Source organism: Microcaecilia unicolor, chromosome 1 (assembly GCF_901765095.1).
Source record: "Microcaecilia unicolor chromosome 1, aMicUni1.1, whole genome shotgun sequence".
In the NCBI taxonomy this organism is placed as follows: domain Eukaryota; kingdom Metazoa; phylum Chordata; class Amphibia; order Gymnophiona; family Siphonopidae; genus Microcaecilia; species Microcaecilia unicolor.
Window position 1 is genome coordinate 766200942 of NC_044031.1, and position 18897 is coordinate 766219838.

An 18897-nucleotide genomic window follows, 5' to 3' on the forward strand; every position below is an offset into this window, starting at 1 on the left:
GGGGACACTGCAGTGGACTTCACAAATTGCTCCCAGGTGCATAGCTCCCTTACCTTGGGTGCTGAGCCCCCCCCCCCCCCCCAAATCCCACTCTCCTCAACTGTACAACACTACCATAGCCCTTATGGGTGAAGGGGGGCACCTACATGTTGGTACAGTGGGTTTCTGGTGGGTTTTGAAGGGCTCACATTTACCACCACGAGTGTAACAGGTAGGGGGGCGGATGGACCTGAGTCCGCCTGCCTGACGTGCACTGCACCCACTAAAACTGTTCCAGGGACCTGCATACTGCTGTCAGGGAGCTGGGTATGACATTTGAGGCTGGCAAAACTTATTTTTAAAGGTTTTTTTTTAGGGTGGGATGGGGTTAGTGACCACTGGGGGAGTAAGGGGAAGTCATCCCCGATTCCCTCCGGTGGTCATCTGGTCAGTTCGGGCACCTTTTTGAGGCTTGGTCGCAAGAAAAAATGGACCAAGTAAAGTTGGCCAAGTGTTCGTCAGGGATGCCCTTCTTTTTTCCATTATCGGCCGAGGACACCCATGTGTTAAGCACGCCCCAGTCCCGCCTTCGCTATGCTTCCGACACGCCCCCAGGAACTTTGGTCATCCCCACGACGGAAAGCAGTTGAGGGCACCAAAAATTTTGGCAACCCTGGGAGAAGGACACCCATCTCCCAATTTGTGTCAAAAGATGGGCGCCCTTCACTTTCGAAAATAAGCCTGATCATCGCCTCAGGGATCACTTGCGGTACATAAAATGCTAGAAATGAATAAAATAAATATTCATGGTGCCATTACTTAGTTTTATTTAGTCTCTTGATCTAACTGCTTTTGCCTATGCTGATGGCTTTCAAACATTGACCACAGTCAACATTTATCTAGCAGAGATTAATTTACTCAACCACAAATCAGAAAGGATTGCAAACTGATTGGTAGACTATAAAATGAAATTAAACCTAGATAAAACCAAAAGCATCTTGTTCAATAAAAAATAAGAGAGTACTTAACCATTTCACCACCTAGGGTACAAATAATGTCTACTCCAATTCACTGGGCTACATCCTTGAAAATTCTAGCAGTGGTCCTATACTGATTTATCCTTTAACGGCCTTACTTCATCTGTCTCCCAGAAATACTTCTACAAATTGCATATCATACACTTAGTTTGATCACTGTTCTCTGCTGAAACTCTGCAATCAATCATTCTTGATATGGTGATTGCCAATATAGATCACTGTAACTCCCTTCTCTCAGGCATTTGGCACATTGAACTACGAAGTCTGCAACTATTATGAAATCCTGCTATAAAAGTTATAAAAAGTGTAAGATAATGGGACACGTAACCCTTTTGTTCATAGAAGAATCCAGTTTAATGCACTAATCTTAGCACAGAAAATTAACAAGCATGGAACTCCTGATTCTCTTTACAATCAATCACCTTAAAAAACATAGTAGATGACGGCAGAAAAAGACCTGCATGGTCCATCCAGGCTGCCCAACAAGATAAACTCATATGTGCTACTTTTTGTGTATACTTTACCTTGATTTGTACCTCTCCTTTTCAGGGCACAGACCGTGTAAGTCTGCCCAATACCATCTCCACCTCCCAACCACCAGCCCCGCCTCCCACCACCGTCTCCCACCACCAGCTCTGGCACAGACCGTATAAGTCTGCCCAGGACTATCCCCGCCTCCCAACCATCAGTCCCGTCTCCCACCACCGGCTCTGGCACAGACCGTATAAGTCTGCCCAGCACTATCCCCGCCTCCCAACCACCAGCCCCTCCTCCCACCACCGGCTCTGGCACAGACCGTATAAGTCTGCCCAGCACTATCCCCGCCTCCCAACCACCAGCCCCGCTTCCCACCACCGGTTCTGGCACAGACCGTATAAGTCTTCCCAGCACTATCCCCGCCTCCCAACCACCAGCCCCTCCTCCCACCACCGGCTCTGGCACAGACCGTATAAGTCTTCCCAGCACTATCCTCACCTCCCAACCACCAGCCCCTCCTCCCACCACCTGCTCTGGCACAGACCGTATAAGTCTGCCCAGCTCTATCCCCGCCTCCCAACCACCAGCCCCGCTTCCCACCACCGGTTCTGGCACAGACAGTATAAGTCTTCCCAGCACTATCCCCGCCTCCCAACCACCAGCCCCTCCTCCCACCACCGGCTCTGGCACAGACCGTATAAGTCTGCCCAGCACTATCCCCGCCTCCAAACCACCAGCCCCGCCTCCCACCACTGGCTCTGGCACAGACCGTATAAGTCTGCCCAGCCCTATCCCTCCTCCAAACCACCAGCCCCTCCTCCCACCACCGGCTCTGGCACCTTATATCATACATGCCCTTTAGATGCTTTATTCATCATCCCTTCCTTCTGACATATTCCCTTGCAATCCATTTTTGAGTCTATTTTTAATGTGGCAAGCCCTACACTCTGGAATAAACACTACAAAGCTAACCAGGGCTCTGTGGGAGAACACTTTTGTTTCCCTGGAGAGGCATTGCTCCTCTGATTTACACTCTGTATTTAACTAGGGGAAGCAATGGAGGGGTAGGCATCTAGGAAAATCCTCCATTCAGCAAACACCATGCCTGTTTGAAAATAAAAAAGGGGAAGCTACAGAAGATGGAACTTCTGAAAGAAACTCTCTCTCTCTTCTTTAAGTAGATTCCCAGATTGAAAGAGCTTTGTATATCTTGAGAGCCACCTGGTGGAATTTCACTGTAACTTAACACTGGAGTAGTGTTAAGAGAACAGGGTGGATTTTATCAGCATCTGAGGTTTTCAGTTTGCTGCCTGTGCCTACGTACAGATCTATATCCATTACTATGCCTAGTGCTTAAGATCTTAAATGGTTTACCTCTAGAATATATGCTGCATTTATTGACGTTTCTGAACCATAAAAAAGACATTTACTTTTGGGTGCTCAGTATTTATTTATTAGGATTTATTCACCGACTTTTTGAAGGAATTCACTCAAGGCGGTGTACAGCAAGAATAAGTCAAACATAAGCAATAGAAACTTACAGCAGTAAAAATATTCAAACAACAATACAAAGTATGGCATAGTATGCAACATTACAATACCAACACAATAAAACATTTTCATAGACAGCATATGGCAGTGATGGCGAACCTATGGCACGCGTGCCAGAGAGGGAACGCGCGCCATCGCCAGGGGCGTAGCCATGGACGGGCCCGGGCCCAGCCACTTTCCCTCCAGACCCGCCCGCCCACCCAACATCCCCTGTTATTTTAAAACACTACCGTAAAAGAAGACAATTTGATTAATATTGATTACTTTATTATTATTACAATCGTATATCCCGCAACTACCAACCAGTTCAATGCAGGTTACAATTAAGAAATTAAAGAATTCTTCAAGAAAACTACATATCATACTCATCAAAATACTTCAAATTCAGCAAATAATAATCATTCAAGATTAAGATACTTTCTTATATACAATAAATTTTGGTTGTATTTATCCGCAACACTTATGCCTATCTGTATTTCTTTACAAGTGTTATCACTTGAGATGTAAGCTTCAAAAAGTATTAAAAAAAAAGATTAAGATACTTTCTAAAGACGGAGGTTTTCAAAATCTTCTAAACAGATTATAATTTTCCAGTTGAATGAGGGAATAAATTGCAACTTGAGAGGAAAAAGAAGCCTCAAGACAACGAAAAGCCTTTACCTACCTAATAAAATGAAAAACAAGCATATAATTTCTGGTTATTCTAAAACCAGTTCCATGTAGAAACAAAACATGATCGATTCCCTGATAGTAATAATCTATGGTTTTTTTTTGTTGTGATTTAATAATCTATGCTTACTGTTAATTCAACCTTTTATTGTTAGTCACCCTATGCTTGGAATCAACTTCCTGAGCCCTTACGCCAAGCCCCCTCCCTACCCATCTTCAAATCCTTGCTCAAAGCCCACCTCTTCAATGTTGCTTTCGGCACCTAACCTTTATACCTTTCAGGAAATCTAGACTGCCCCTATTTGACTGACTGTACATTTGTCCTTTAGATTGTAAGCTCCTTTGAGCAGGGACTGTCCTTCTATGTTAAATTGTACAGCGCTGCGTAACCCTAGTAGCGCTTTAGAAATGTCAAGTAGTAGTAGTCAATGCTGTTTATTGTTTGTAATAAGCCACACTGAACCTGAGCTAGTTTGGGATAATGTGGGGTATAAATATCAATCTGGCAAAACCTCTACAAACAGGTGGTGATTCGTCCTTTGTCAGCCTCTAATTTTTGCCTGTTGTATAAATATCAATAACACCTTTGAAAGGCATCCAGTTCTAACAAAGTTGAGGGACATTGTGCTGATGAAGTTGGAGACTGACAGCCATGGAGAGAGTCAAGGCACATACAGGTATGGATTACAATTAATGAAGAAGCGATCACAGGGGACGTTTTGTCTTTTGTTTTATGGGAGGCATGTCTGGGGGCAGAGAGTAGGCGTACTTTGCTAATCAAGTAGCACAGACAAATTACCGCACGCTACCCGATTAGTGCAAGAGTAGTGCGGGAGCCCTTACCGCCTCCTAAATAGGTGACGGTAAGGGCTCTCAGCAGTAATGGCCACACGCTAATGGGGAAACTAGCATGTGGCCATTTTTCAGCCATGCTTGAAACCGGCCAGAGCACTGGGCAAACCCACACCCTATTTGCAGTGCTGGGCACTTTCTAGTGTGGCTTAGTAAAAAGACCCCCTATGTTTTAAATTATGCGTGTTGAATTGTATAGCTAGCGAGGAATAGAAATTTTGAAAATTAATAATAAACATTCCCTTTCCAACTGATAAAGTAGGATGCTACAAATCCAGCTAGAGGTAAAGGAGAAAGACACAGCAACAGCATTAGTACCAAGGGACCAGCTTCTTAGTATTCGAGGTATTGCAGAAAGATATAAGTACATAAGTAATGCCACACTGGGAAAAGACCAAGGGTCCATCGAACCCAGCATCCTGTCCACGACAGCGGCCAATCCAGGCCAAGGGCACCTGGCGAGCTTCCCAAATATACAAACGTTCTATACATGTTATTCCTGGAATTGTGGATTTTTCCCAATTCCATTTAGTAGTGGTTTATGGACTTGTCCTTTAGGAAACCGTCTAACCCCTTTTTAAACTCTGCTAAGCTAACCACCTTCACCACATTGTCCGGTTAGCTTGGCAGAGTTTAAAAGGGTGTTAGATGGTTTCCTAAAGGACAAGTCCATAAACACACAAAATAAAAAGTACATAAGTACATAAGTAATGCCACACTGGGAAAAGACCACTACTACTACTACTTAACATTTCTAGAGCGCTACAAGGGTTACGCAGCGCTGTACAAATTAACGAATAAGGACGGTCCCTTCTCAGAAGAGCTTACAAGGGTCCATCGAGCCCAGCATCCTGTCCACGACAGCGGCCAATCCAGGCCAAGGGCACCTGGCAAGCTTCCCAAACGTACAAACATTCTATACATGTTATTCCTGGAATTGTGGATTTTTCCCAAGTCCATTTAGTAGTGGTTTATGGACTTGTCCTTTAGGAAACCGTCTAACCCCTTTTTAAACTCTGCTAAGCTAACCACCTTCACCACATTGTCCGGTTAGCTTGGCAGAGTTTAAAAGGGTGTTAGATGGTTTCCTAAAGGACAAGTCCATAAACACACAAAATAAAAAGTACATAAGTACATAAGTAATGTCACACTGGGAAAAGACCAAGGGTCCATCGAGCCCAGCATCCTGTCCACGACAGCGGCCAATCCAGGCCAAGGGTACCTGGCGAGCTTCCCAAACGTACAAACATTCTATACATGTTATTCCCGGAATTGTGGATTTTATTACTCCAACTAGCTTGATTAAAAGGAAATTACAAGAGCTATGTAGATAGATACACACAACTCATATCTATATCTATCTATATAGATATCTAAATATAGGCAGGACCATTTTCCAAGCTGTTTATTGGTGCAAAAGCCCCTCCCCCAGCAAGTGTAGATGAGGTGGGGGTGGGGAGGGCGTGTACAGGGCTTTCCCCGGGCATATCTAGTGCACCTGCTCTAGGACTAAGGACCAGTCCCGGAAGAGGCGGACAGACTGACAAATGGACCGGAGCCAGTACTCACGCTTCAACAGCTCTTCCCCCGGGAACTGAGCGGCGCAACTGCAGAGCAGCGCGCAGGGAAGAGCGGCCATAACTGCAGCACCGGCGAAAGGATGGAACGCAACAACGCAAACAGATTCTTCCGCCCCGCACTCATCACTTCCGCCCCGCAGGCCAGGTGGTTCCGCCCCCAAGCCGCGGCCCTCCGAGTCTCTACCCGGCAGGGGGCGGGGTCTAGGCAAGCGGTCCCGCCCCTCGCTCTCTGCAATTGACGGCGTCCTGTTACTATGACAACGGTCACGTGTCTCCAACACTGCGAATGTGCACCGCGGTTCGGCCCGCCGAAACTCAAGCCTGAACGAGTGGAATTGACGGACACGTAGACCCCGCTTCCTGCCAGCACCATGGCCGGCTGCTGCGGCGGCACTGGAAGGGGCAGGGATGAGGTGGGACACATCCTGGTACAGGTAACGCACATTCCTTCCTCCTATAAACCTTCTGTGTGTGTGTGAGCTCCAACTGCTTCCCCACAACTCACTGCCAGGCACAACCAAACCTGACATGCCACAACCAATCACTGCCAGAGATAGCCAATCTTTACCACTGCCACTGCCAAGCACAACCAATCTTTACCACTGCCACTACCAATCACTGCCAGAGATAGCCAATCATTACCACTGCCACCACCAATCACAACCAATCTTTACCACTGCCACTGCCAAGCACAACCAATCATTACCACTGCCACTACCAATCACTGCCAGAGATAGCCAATCTTTACCACTGCCACTGCCAGGCACAACCAATCAGACAACTTCTACTACTGATCCATCGCTGCCAGACACAACCACACCTTACCACTGCTAGATAGCCAATCTTTACCACTACCAAGCACAACCAATCATTACCACTGCCACTACCAATCACTGCCAGAGATAGCCAATCATTACCACTGCCACCACCAATCACAACCAATCTTTACCACTGCCACTGCCAAGCACAACCAATCATTACCACTGCCACTACCAATCACTGCCAGAGATAGCCAATCTTTACCACTGCCACTGCCAGGCACAACCAATCAGACAACTTCTACTACTGATCCATCGCTGCCAGACACAACCACACCTTACCACTGCCAGATAGCCAATCTTTACCACTGCCACTACCAAGAACAACCAATCATTACCACTGCCACCACCAATCACTGCCAGATAGCCAATCTTTACCACTGCCACTGCCAGGCACAACCAATCAGACAACTTCTACTACTGATCCATCGCTGCCAGACACAACCACACCTTACCACTGCCAGATAGCCAATCTTTACCACTGCCACTACCAAGAACAACCAATCATTACCACTGCCACCACCAATCACTGCCAGATAGCCAATCTTTACCACTGCTACTGCCAGGCACAACCAATCAGACAACTTCTACTACTGATCCATCGCTGCCAGACACAACCACACCTTACCACTGCTAGATAGCCAATCTTTACCACTACCAAGCACAACCAATCATTACCACTGCCACCACCAATCACTGCCAGAGATAGCCAATCTTTACCACTGCCAAGCACAACCAATCATTACCACTGCCACCACCAATCACTGCCAGATAGCCAATCTTTACCACTGCCAAGCACAACCAATCATTACCACTGCCATTACCAATCACTGCCAGATAGCCAATCTTTACCACTGCCACTGCCAGGCACAACCAATCAGACAACTTCTACTACTGATCCATCGCTGCCAGACACAACCACACCTTACCACTGCTAGATAGCCAATCTTTACCACTACCAAGCACAACCAATCATTACCACTGCCACCACCAATCACTGCCAGAGATAGCCAATCTTTACCACTGCCAAGCACAACCAATCATTACCACTGCCACCACCAATCACTGCCAGATAGCCAATCTTTACCACTGCCAAGCACAACCAATCATTACCACTGCCACTACCAATCACTGCCAGAGATAGCCAATCTTTACCACTGCCACTGCCAGGCACAACCAATCAGACAACTTCTACTACTGATCCATCGCTGCCAGACACAACCACACCTTACCACTGCTAGATAGCCAATCTTTACCACTACCAAGCACAACCAATCATTACCACTGCCACCACCAATCACTGCCAGAGATAGCCAATCTTTACCACTGCCAAGCACAACCAATCATTACCACTGCCACCACCAATCACTGCCAGATAGCCAATCTTTACCACTGCCAAGCACAACCAATCATTACCACTGCCATTACCAATCACTGCCAGATAGCCAATCTTTACCACTGCCACTGCCAGGCACAACCAATCAGACAACTTCTACTACTGTTCCATCGCTGCCAGACACAACCACACCTTACCACTGCCAGATAGCCAATCTTTACCACTGCCACTACCAAGAACAACCAATCATTACCACTGCCACCACCAATCACTGCCAGATAGCCAATCTTTACCACTGCCACTGCCAGGCACAACCAATCAGACAACTTCTACTACTGATCCATCGCTGCCAGACACAACCACACCTTACCACTGCCAGATAGCCAATCTTTACCACTGCCACTACCAAGAACAACCAATCATTACCACTGCCACCACCAATCACTGCCAGATAGCCAATCTTTACCACTGCCACTACCAAGAACAACCAATCATTACCACTGCCACCACCAATCACTGCCAGATAGCCAATCTTTACCACTGCCACTGCCAGGCACAACCAATCAGACAACTTCTACTACTGATCCATCGCTGCCAGACACAACCACACCTTACCACTGCTAGATAGCCAATCTTTACCACTACCAAGCACAACCAATCATTACCACTGCCACCACCAATCACTGCCAGAGATAGCCAATCTTTACCACTGCCAAGCACAACCAATCATTACCACTGCCACCACCAATCACTGCCAGAGATAGCCAATCTTTACCACTGCCAAGCACAACCAATCATTACCACTGCCACCACCAATCACTGCCAGATAGCCAATCTTTACCACTGCCAAGCACAACCAATCATTACCACTGCCATTACCAATCACTGCCAGATAGCCAATCTTTACCACTGCCACTGCCAGGCACAACCAATCAGACAACTTCTACTACTGTTCCATCGCTGCCAGACACAACCACACCTTACCACTGCCAGATAGCCAATCTTTACCACTGCCACTGCCAGGCACAACCAATCAGACAACTTCTACTACTGATCCATCGCTGCCAGACACAACCAATCATTACCACTGCCACTACCAATCACTGCCAGAGATAGCCAATCATTACCACTGCCACCACCAATCACAACCAATCTTTACCACTGCCACTGCCAAGCACAACCAATCATTACCACTGCCACTACCAATCACTGCCAGAGATAGCCAATCTTTACCACTGCCACTGCCAGGCACAACCAATCAGACAACTTCTACTACTGATCCATCGCTGCCAGACACAACCACACCTTACCACTGCCAGAGATAGCCAATCTTTACCACTACCAAGCACAACCAATCATTACCACTGCCACCACCAATCACTGCCAGAGATAGCCAATCTTTACCACTGCCAAGCACAACCAATCATTACCACTGCCACTACCAATCACTGCCAGAGATAGCCAATCTTTACCACTGCCACTGCCAGGCACAACCAATCAGACAACTTCTACTACTGATCCATCGCTGCCAGACACAACCACACCTTACCACTGCTAGATAGCCAATCTTTACCACTACCAAGCACAACCAATCATTACCACTGCCACCACCAATCACTGCCAGAGATAGCCAATCTTTACCACTGCCAAGCACAACCAATCATTACCACTGCCACCACCAATCACTGCCAGATAGCCAATCTTTACCACTGCCACTACCAAGAACAACCAATCATTACCACTGCCACCACCAATCACTGCCAGATAGCCAATCTTTACCACTGCCACTGCCAGGCACAACCAATCAGACAACTTCTACTACTGATCCATCGCTGCCAGACACAACCACACCTTACCACTGCCAGATAGCCAATCTTTACCACTACCAAGCACAACCAATCATTACCACTGCCACCACCAATCACTGCCAGAGATAGCCAATCTTTACCACTGCCAAGCACAACCAATCATTACCACTGCCACCACCAATCACTGCCAGATAGCCAATCTTTACCACTGCCAAGCACAACCAATCATTACCACTGCCACTACCAATCACTGCCAGAGATAGCCAATCTTTACCACTGCCACTGCCAGGCACAACCAATCAGACAACTTCTACTACTGATCCATCGCTGCCAGACACAACCACACCTTACCACTGCTAGATAGCCAATCTTTACCACTACCAAGCACAACCAATCATTACCACTGCCACCACCAATCACTGCCAGAGATAGCCAATCTTTACCACTGCCAAGCACAACCAATCATTACCACTGCCACCACCAATCACTGCCAGATAGCCAATCTTTACCACTGCCAAGCACAACCAATCATTACCACTGCCATTACCAATCACTGCCAGATAGCCAATCTTTACCACTGCCACTGCCAGGCACAACCAATCAGACAACTTCTACTACTGTTCCATCGCTGCCAGACACAACCACACCTTACCACTGCCAGATAGCCAATCTTTACCACTGCCACTACCAAGAACAACCAATCATTACCACTGCCACCACCAATCACTGCCAGATAGCCAATCTTTACCACTGCCACTGCCAGGCACAACCAATCAGACAACTTCTACTACTGATCCATCGCTGCCAGACACAACCACACCTTACCACTGCCAGATAGCCAATCTTTACCACTACCAAGCACAACCAATCATTACCACTGCCACCACCTATCACTGCCAGAGATAGCCAATCTTTATCACTGCAATCAGACAACTTCTTCTACTGATCCATCGCTGCCAGACACAACCACACCTTACCACTGCCAGATAGCCAATCTTTACCACTACCAAGCACAACCAATCATTACCACTGCCACCACCAATCACTGCCAGAGATAGCCAATCTTTATCACTGCAATCAGACAACTTCTTCTACTGATCCATCGCTGCCAGACACAACCACACCTTACCACTGCCAGATAGCCAATCTTTACCACTACCAAGCACAACCAATCATTACCACTGCCACTACCAATCACTGCCAGAGATAGCCAATCTTTACCACTGCCACTGCCAGGCACAACCAATCAGACAACTTCTACTACTGATCCATCGCTGCCAGACACAACCACACCTTACCACTGCCAGATAGCCAATCTTTACCACTACCAAGCACAACCAATCATTACCACTGCCACCACCAATCACTGCCAGAGATAGCCAATCTTTATCACTGCAATCAGACAACTTCTTCTACTGATCCATCGCTGCCAGACACAACCACACCTTACCACTGCCAGATAGCCAATCTTTACCACTACCAAGCACAACCAATCATTACCACTGCCACCACCAATCACTGCCAGAGATAGCCAATCTTTACCACTGCCAAGCACAACCAATCATTACCACTGCCACCACCAATCACTGCCAGATAGCCAATCTTTACCACTGCCAAGCACAACCAATCATTACCACTGCCACTACCAATCACTGCCAGATAGCCAATCTTTACCACTGCCACTGCCAGGCACAACCAATCAGACAACTTCTACTACTGATCCATCGCTGCCAGACACAACCACACCTTACCACTGCCAGATAGCCAATCTTTACCACTGCCACTACCAAGAACAACCAATCAGAGAACTTCTACTACTGATCCATCGCTGCCAGACACAACCACACCTTACCACTGCCAGAGATAGCCAATCTTTACCACTACCAAGCACAACCAATCATTACCACTGCCACCACCAATCACTGCCAGAGATAGCCAATCTTTACCACTGCCAAGCACAACCAATCATTACCACTGCCACCACCAATCACTGCCAGATAGCCAATCTTTACCACTGCCAAGCACAACCAATCATTACCACTGCCACTACCAATCACTGCCAGAGATAGCCAATCTTTACCACTGCCACTGCCAGGCACAACCAATCAGACAACTTCTACTACTGATCCATCGCTGCCAGACACAACCACACCTTACCACTGCTAGATAGCCAATCTTTACCACTACCAAGCACAACCAATCATTACCACTGCCACCACCAATCACTGCCAGAGATAGCCAATCTTTACCACTGCCAAGCACAACCAATCATTACCACTGCCACCACCAATCACTGCCAGATAGCCAATCTTTACCACTGCCAAGCACAACCAATCATTACCACTGCCATTACCAATCACTGCCAGATAGCCAATCTTTACCACTGCCACTGCCAGGCACAACCAATCAGACAACTTCTACTACTGTTCCATCGCTGCCAGACACAACCACACCTTACCACTGCCAGATAGCCAATCTTTACCACTGCCACTACCAAGAACAACCAATCATTACCACTGCCACCACCAATCACTGCCAGATAGCCAATCTTTACCACTGCCACTGCCAGGCACAACCAATCAGACAACTTCTACTACTGATCCATCGCTGCCAGACACAACCACACCTTACCACTGCCAGATAGCCAATCTTTACCACTACCAAGCACAACCAATCATTACCACTGCCACCACCAATCACTGCCAGAGATAGCCAATCTTTATCACTGCAATCAGACAACTTCTTCTACTGATCCATCGCTGCCAGACACAACCACACCTTACCACTGCCAGATAGCCAATCTTTACCACTACCAAGCACAACCAATCATTACCACTGCCACCACCAATCACTGCCAGAGATAGCCAATCTTTACCACTGCCAAGCACAACCAATCATTACCACTGCCACCACCAATCACTGCCAGATAGCCAATCTTTACCACTGCCAAGCACAACCAATCATTACCACTGCCACTACCAATCACTGCCAGATAGCCAATCTTTACCACTGCCACTGCCAGGCACAACCAATCAGACAACTTCTACTACTGATCCATCGCTGCCAGACACAACCACACCTTACCACTGCCAGATAGCCAATCTTTACCACTGCCACTACCAAGAACAACCAATCAGAGAACTTCTACTACTGATCCATCGCTGCCAGACACAACCACACCTTACCACTGCCAGAGATAGCCAATCTTTACCACTACCAAGCACAACCAATCATTACCACTGCCACCACCAATCACTGCCAGAGATAGCCAATCTTTACCACTGCCAAGCACAACCAATCATTACCACTGCCACCACCAATCACTGCCAGATAGCCAATCTTTACCACTGCCAAGCACAACCAATCATTACCACTGCCACTACCAATCACTGCCAGAGATAGCCAATCTTTACCACTGCCACTGCCAGGCACAACCAATCAGACAACTTCTACTACTGATCCATCGCTGCCAGACACAACCACACCTTACCACTGCTAGATAGCCAATCTTTACCACTACCAAGCACAACCAATCATTACCACTGCCACCACCAATCACTGCCAGAGATAGCCAATCTTTACCACTGCCAAGCACAACCAATCATTACCACTGCCACCACCAATCACTGCCAGATAGCCAATCTTTACCACTGCCAAGCACAACCAATCATTACCACTGCCATTACCAATCACTGCCAGATAGCCAATCTTTACCACTGCCACTGCCAGGCACAACCAATCAGACAACTTCTACTACTGTTCCATCGCTGCCAGACACAACCACACCTTACCACTGCCAGATAGCCAATCTTTACCACTGCCACTACCAAGAACAACCAATCATTACCACTGCCACCACCAATCACTGCCAGATAGCCAATCTTTACCACTGCCACTGCCAGGCACAACCAATCAGACAACTTCTACTACTGATCCATCGCTGCCAGACACAACCACACCTTACCACTGCCAGATAGCCAATCTTTACCACTACCAAGCACAACCAATCATTACCACTGCCACCACCTATCACTGCCAGAGATAGCCAATCTTTATCACTGCAATCAGACAACTTCTTCTACTGATCCATCGCTGCCAGACACAACCACACCTTACCACTGCCAGATAGCCAATCTTTACCACTACCAAGCACAACCAATCATTACCACTGCCACCACCAATCACTGCCAGAGATAGCCAATCTTTATCACTGCAATCAGACAACTTCTTCTACTGATCCATCGCTGCCAGACACAACCACACCTTACCACTGCCAGATAGCCAATCTTTACCACTACCAAGCACAACCAATCATTACCACTGCCACTACCAATCACTGCCAGAGATAGCCAATCTTTACCACTGCCACTGCCAGGCACAACCAATCAGACAACTTCTACTACTGATCCATCGCTGCCAGACACAACCACACCTTACCACTGCCAGATAGCCAATCTTTACCACTACCAAGCACAACCAATCATTACCACTGCCACCACCAATCACTGCCAGAGATAGCCAATCTTTACCACTGCCAAGCACAACCAATCATTACCACTGCCACCACCAATCACTGCCAGATAGCCAATCTTTACCACTGCCAAGCACAACCAATCATTACCACTGCCACTACCAATCACTGCCAGATAGCCAATCTTTACCACTGCCACTGCCAGGCACAACCAATCAGACAACTTCTACTACTGATCCATCGCTGCCAGACACAACCACACCTTACCACTGCCAGATAGCCAATCTTTACCACTGCCACTACCAAGAACAACCAATCATTACCACTGCCACCACCAATCACTGCCAGATAGCCAATCTTTACCACTGCCACTGCCAGGCACAACCAATCAGACAACTTCTACTACTGATCCATCGCTGCCAGACACAACCACACCTTACCACTGCCAGATAGCCAATCTTTACCACTGCCACTACCAAGAACAACCTATCATTACCACTGCCACCACCAATCACTGCCAGATAGCCAATCACAACCAATCTTTACCACTGCCACTACCAATCACAACCAATCTTTACCACTGCCACTACCAAGCACAACCAATCAGACAACTTCTACTACTGATCCATCGCTGCCAGACACAACCACACCTTACCACTGCCAGATAGCCAATCTTTACCACTGCCACTACCAAGAACAACCAATCATTACCACTGCCACTACCAATCACTGCCAGAGATAGCCAATCTTTACCACTGCCACTGCCAGGCACAACCAATCAGACAACTTCTACTACTGATCCATTGCTGCCAGACACAACCACACCTTACCACTGCCAGAGATAGCCAATCTTTACCACTGCCACTGCCAAGCACAACCAATCATTACCACTGCCACTACCAATCACTGCCAGAGATAGCCAATCTTTACCACTGCCACTGCCAGGCACAACCAATCAGACAACTTCTACTACTGATCCATCGCTGCCAGACACAACCACACCTTACCACTGCCAGATAGCCAATCTTTACCACTGCCACTACCAAGAACAACCAATCATTACCACTGCCACCACCAATCACTGCCAGATAGCCAATCTTTACCACTGCTACTGCCAGGCACAACCAATCAGACAACTTCTACTACTGATCCATCGCTGCCAGACACAACCACACCTTACCACTGCTAGATAGCCAATCTTTACCACTACCAAGCACAACCAATCATTACCACTGCCACCACCAATCACTGCCAGAGATAGCCAATCTTTACCACTGCCAAGCACAACCAATCATTACCACTGCCACCACCAATCACTGCCAGATAGCCAATCTTTACCACTGCCAAGCACAACCAATCATTACCACTGCCATTACCAATCACTGCCAGATAGCCAATCTTTACCACTGCCACTGCCAGGCACAACCAATCAGACAACTTCTACTACTGATCCATCGCTGCCAGACACAACCACACCTTACCACTGCTAGATAGCCAATCTTTACCACTACCAAGCACAACCAATCATTACCACTGCCACCACCAATCACTGCCAGAGATAGCCAATCTTTACCACTGCCAAGCACAACCAATCATTACCACTGCCACCACCAATCACTGCCAGATAGCCAATCTTTACCACTGCCAAGCACAACCAATCATTACCACTGCCACTACCAATCACTGCCAGAGATAGCCAATCTTTACCACTGCCACTGCCAGGCACAACCAATCAGACAACTTCTACTACTGATCCATCGCTGCCAGACACAACCACACCTTACCACTGCTAGATAGCCAATCTTTACCACTACCAAGCACAACCAATCATTACCACTGCCACCACCAATCACTGCCAGAGATAGCCAATCTTTACCACTGCCAAGCACAACCAATCATTACCACTGCCACCACCAATCACTGCCAGATAGCCAATCTTTACCACTGCCAAGCACAACCAATCATTACCACTGCCATTACCAATCACTGCCAGATAGCCAATCTTTACCACTGCCACTGCTAGGCACAACCAATCAGACAACTTCTACTACTGTTCCATCGCTGCCAGACACAACCACACCTTACCACTGCCAGATAGCCAATCTTTACCACTGCCACTACCAAGAACAACCAATCATTACCACTGCCACCACCAATCACTGCCAGATAGCCAATCTTTACCACTGCCACTGCCAGGCACAACCAATCAGACAACTTCTACTACTGATCCATCGCTGCCAGACACAACCACACCTTACCACTGCCAGATAGCCAATCTTTACCACTACCAAGCACAACCAATCATTACCACTGCCACCACCTATCACTGCCAGAGATAGCCAATCTTTATCACTGCAATCAGACAACTTCTTCTACTGATCCATCGCTGCCAGACACAACCACACCTTACCACTGCCAGATAGCCAATCTTTACCACTACCAAGCACAACCAATCATTACCACTGCCACCACCAATCACTGCCAGAGATAGCCAATCTTTATCACTGCAATCAGACAACTTCTTCTACTGATCCATCGCTGCCAGACACAACCACACCTTACCACTGCCAGATAGCCAATCTTTACCACTGCCACTACGAAGAACAACCAATCATTACCACTGCCACCACCAATCACTGCCAGATAGCCAATCTTTACCACTGCCACTGCCAGGCACAACCAATCAGACAACTTCTACTACTGATCCATCGCTGCCAGACACAACCACACCTTACCACTGCCAGATAGCCAATCTTTACCACTACCAAGCACAACCAATCATTACCACTGCCACCACCAATCACTGCCAGAGATAGCCAATCTTTATCACTGCAATCAGACAACTTCTTCTACTGATCCATCGCTGCCAGACACAACCACACCTTACCACTGCCAGATAGCCAATCTTTACCACTACCAAGCACAACCAATCATTACCACTGCCACTACCAATCACTGCCAGAGATAGCCAATCTTTACCACTGCCACTGCCAGGCACAACCAATCAGACAACTTCTACTACTGATCCATCGCTGCCAGACACAACCACACCTTACCACTGCCAGATAGCCAATCTTTACCACTACCAAGCACAACTAATCATTACCACTGCCACCACCAATCACTGCCAGAGATAGCCAATCTTTACCACTGCCAAGCACAACCAATCATTACCACTGCCACCACCAATCACTGCCAGATAGCCAATCTTTACCACTGCCAAGCACAACCAATCATTACCACTGCCACTACCAATCACTGCCAGATAGCCAATCTTTACCACTGCCACTGCCAGGCACAACCAATCAGACAACTTCTACTACTGATCCATCGCTGCCAGACACAACCACACCTTACCACTGCCAGATAGCCAATCTTTACCACTGCCACTACCAAGAACAACCAATCATTACCACTGCCACCACCAATCACTGCCAGATAGCCAATCTTTACCACTGCCACTGCCAGGCACAACCAATCAGACAACTTCTACTACTGATCCATCGCTGCCAGACACAACCACACCTTACCACTGCCAGATAGCCAATCTTTACCACTGCCACTACCAAGAACAACCTATCATTACCACTGCCACCACCAATCACTGCCAGATAGCCAATCACAACCAATCTTTACCACTGCCACTACCAATCACAACCAATCTTTACCACTGCCACTACCAAGCACAACCAATCAGACAACTTCTACTACTGATCCATCGCTGCCAGACACAACCACACCTTACCACTGCCAGAGATAGCCAATCTTTACCACTGCCACTGCCAAGCACAACCAATCATTACCACTGCCACTACCAATCACTGCCAGAGATAGCCAATCTTTACCACTGCCACTGCCAGGCACAACCAATCAGACAACTTCTACTACTGATCCATTGCTGCCAGACACAACCACACCTTACCACTGCCAGAGATAGCCAATCTTTACCACTGCCACTGCCAAGCACAACCAATCATTACCACTGCCACTACCAATCACTGCCAGAGATAGCCAATCTTTACCACTGCCACTGCCAGGCACAACCAATCAGACAACTTCTACTACTGATCCATCGCTGCCAGACACAACCACACCTTACCACTGCCAGATAGCCAATCTTTACCACTGCCACTACCAAGAACAACCAATCATTACCACTGCCACCACCAATCACTGCCAGATAGCCAATCTTTACCACTGCTACTGCCAGGCACAACCAATCAGACAACTTCTACTACTGATCCATCGCTGCCAGACACAACCACACCTTACCACTGCCAGAGATAGCCAATCTTTACCACTGCCAAGCACAACCAATC

At 47.4% G+C, this 18897-nt stretch overlaps 2 protein-coding genes across 3 annotated transcripts in view; one reads left to right on the forward strand and one right to left on the reverse strand.

Annotated features, from left to right (window-relative positions):
- The window catches only part of AAGAB (alpha and gamma adaptin binding protein), a 55572-nt gene extending 49327 nt beyond the window's left edge, over positions 1–6245 (reverse strand). The window contains exon 1 of one of the 2 annotated variants that reach the window (XM_030189795.1): positions 6135–6245. In XM_030189795.1, coding sequence (XP_030045655.1) covers positions 6135–6204 — 70 coding nt within the window. In that variant the 5' untranslated portion in view covers positions 6205–6245. The remainder of the gene's footprint in view (positions 1–6134) is intronic. The other variant, XM_030189794.1, reaches the window with a different exon arrangement.
- Positions 6246–6516: 271 nt separating this feature from the next.
- The window catches only part of IQCH (IQ motif containing H), a 307537-nt gene continuing 295156 nt past the window's right edge, over positions 6517–18897 (forward strand). The window contains exon 1 of the mRNA XM_030192830.1: positions 6517–6579. Within this exon, the coding sequence (XP_030048690.1) occupies positions 6517–6579 (63 nt within the window). The remainder of the gene's footprint in view (positions 6580–18897) is intronic.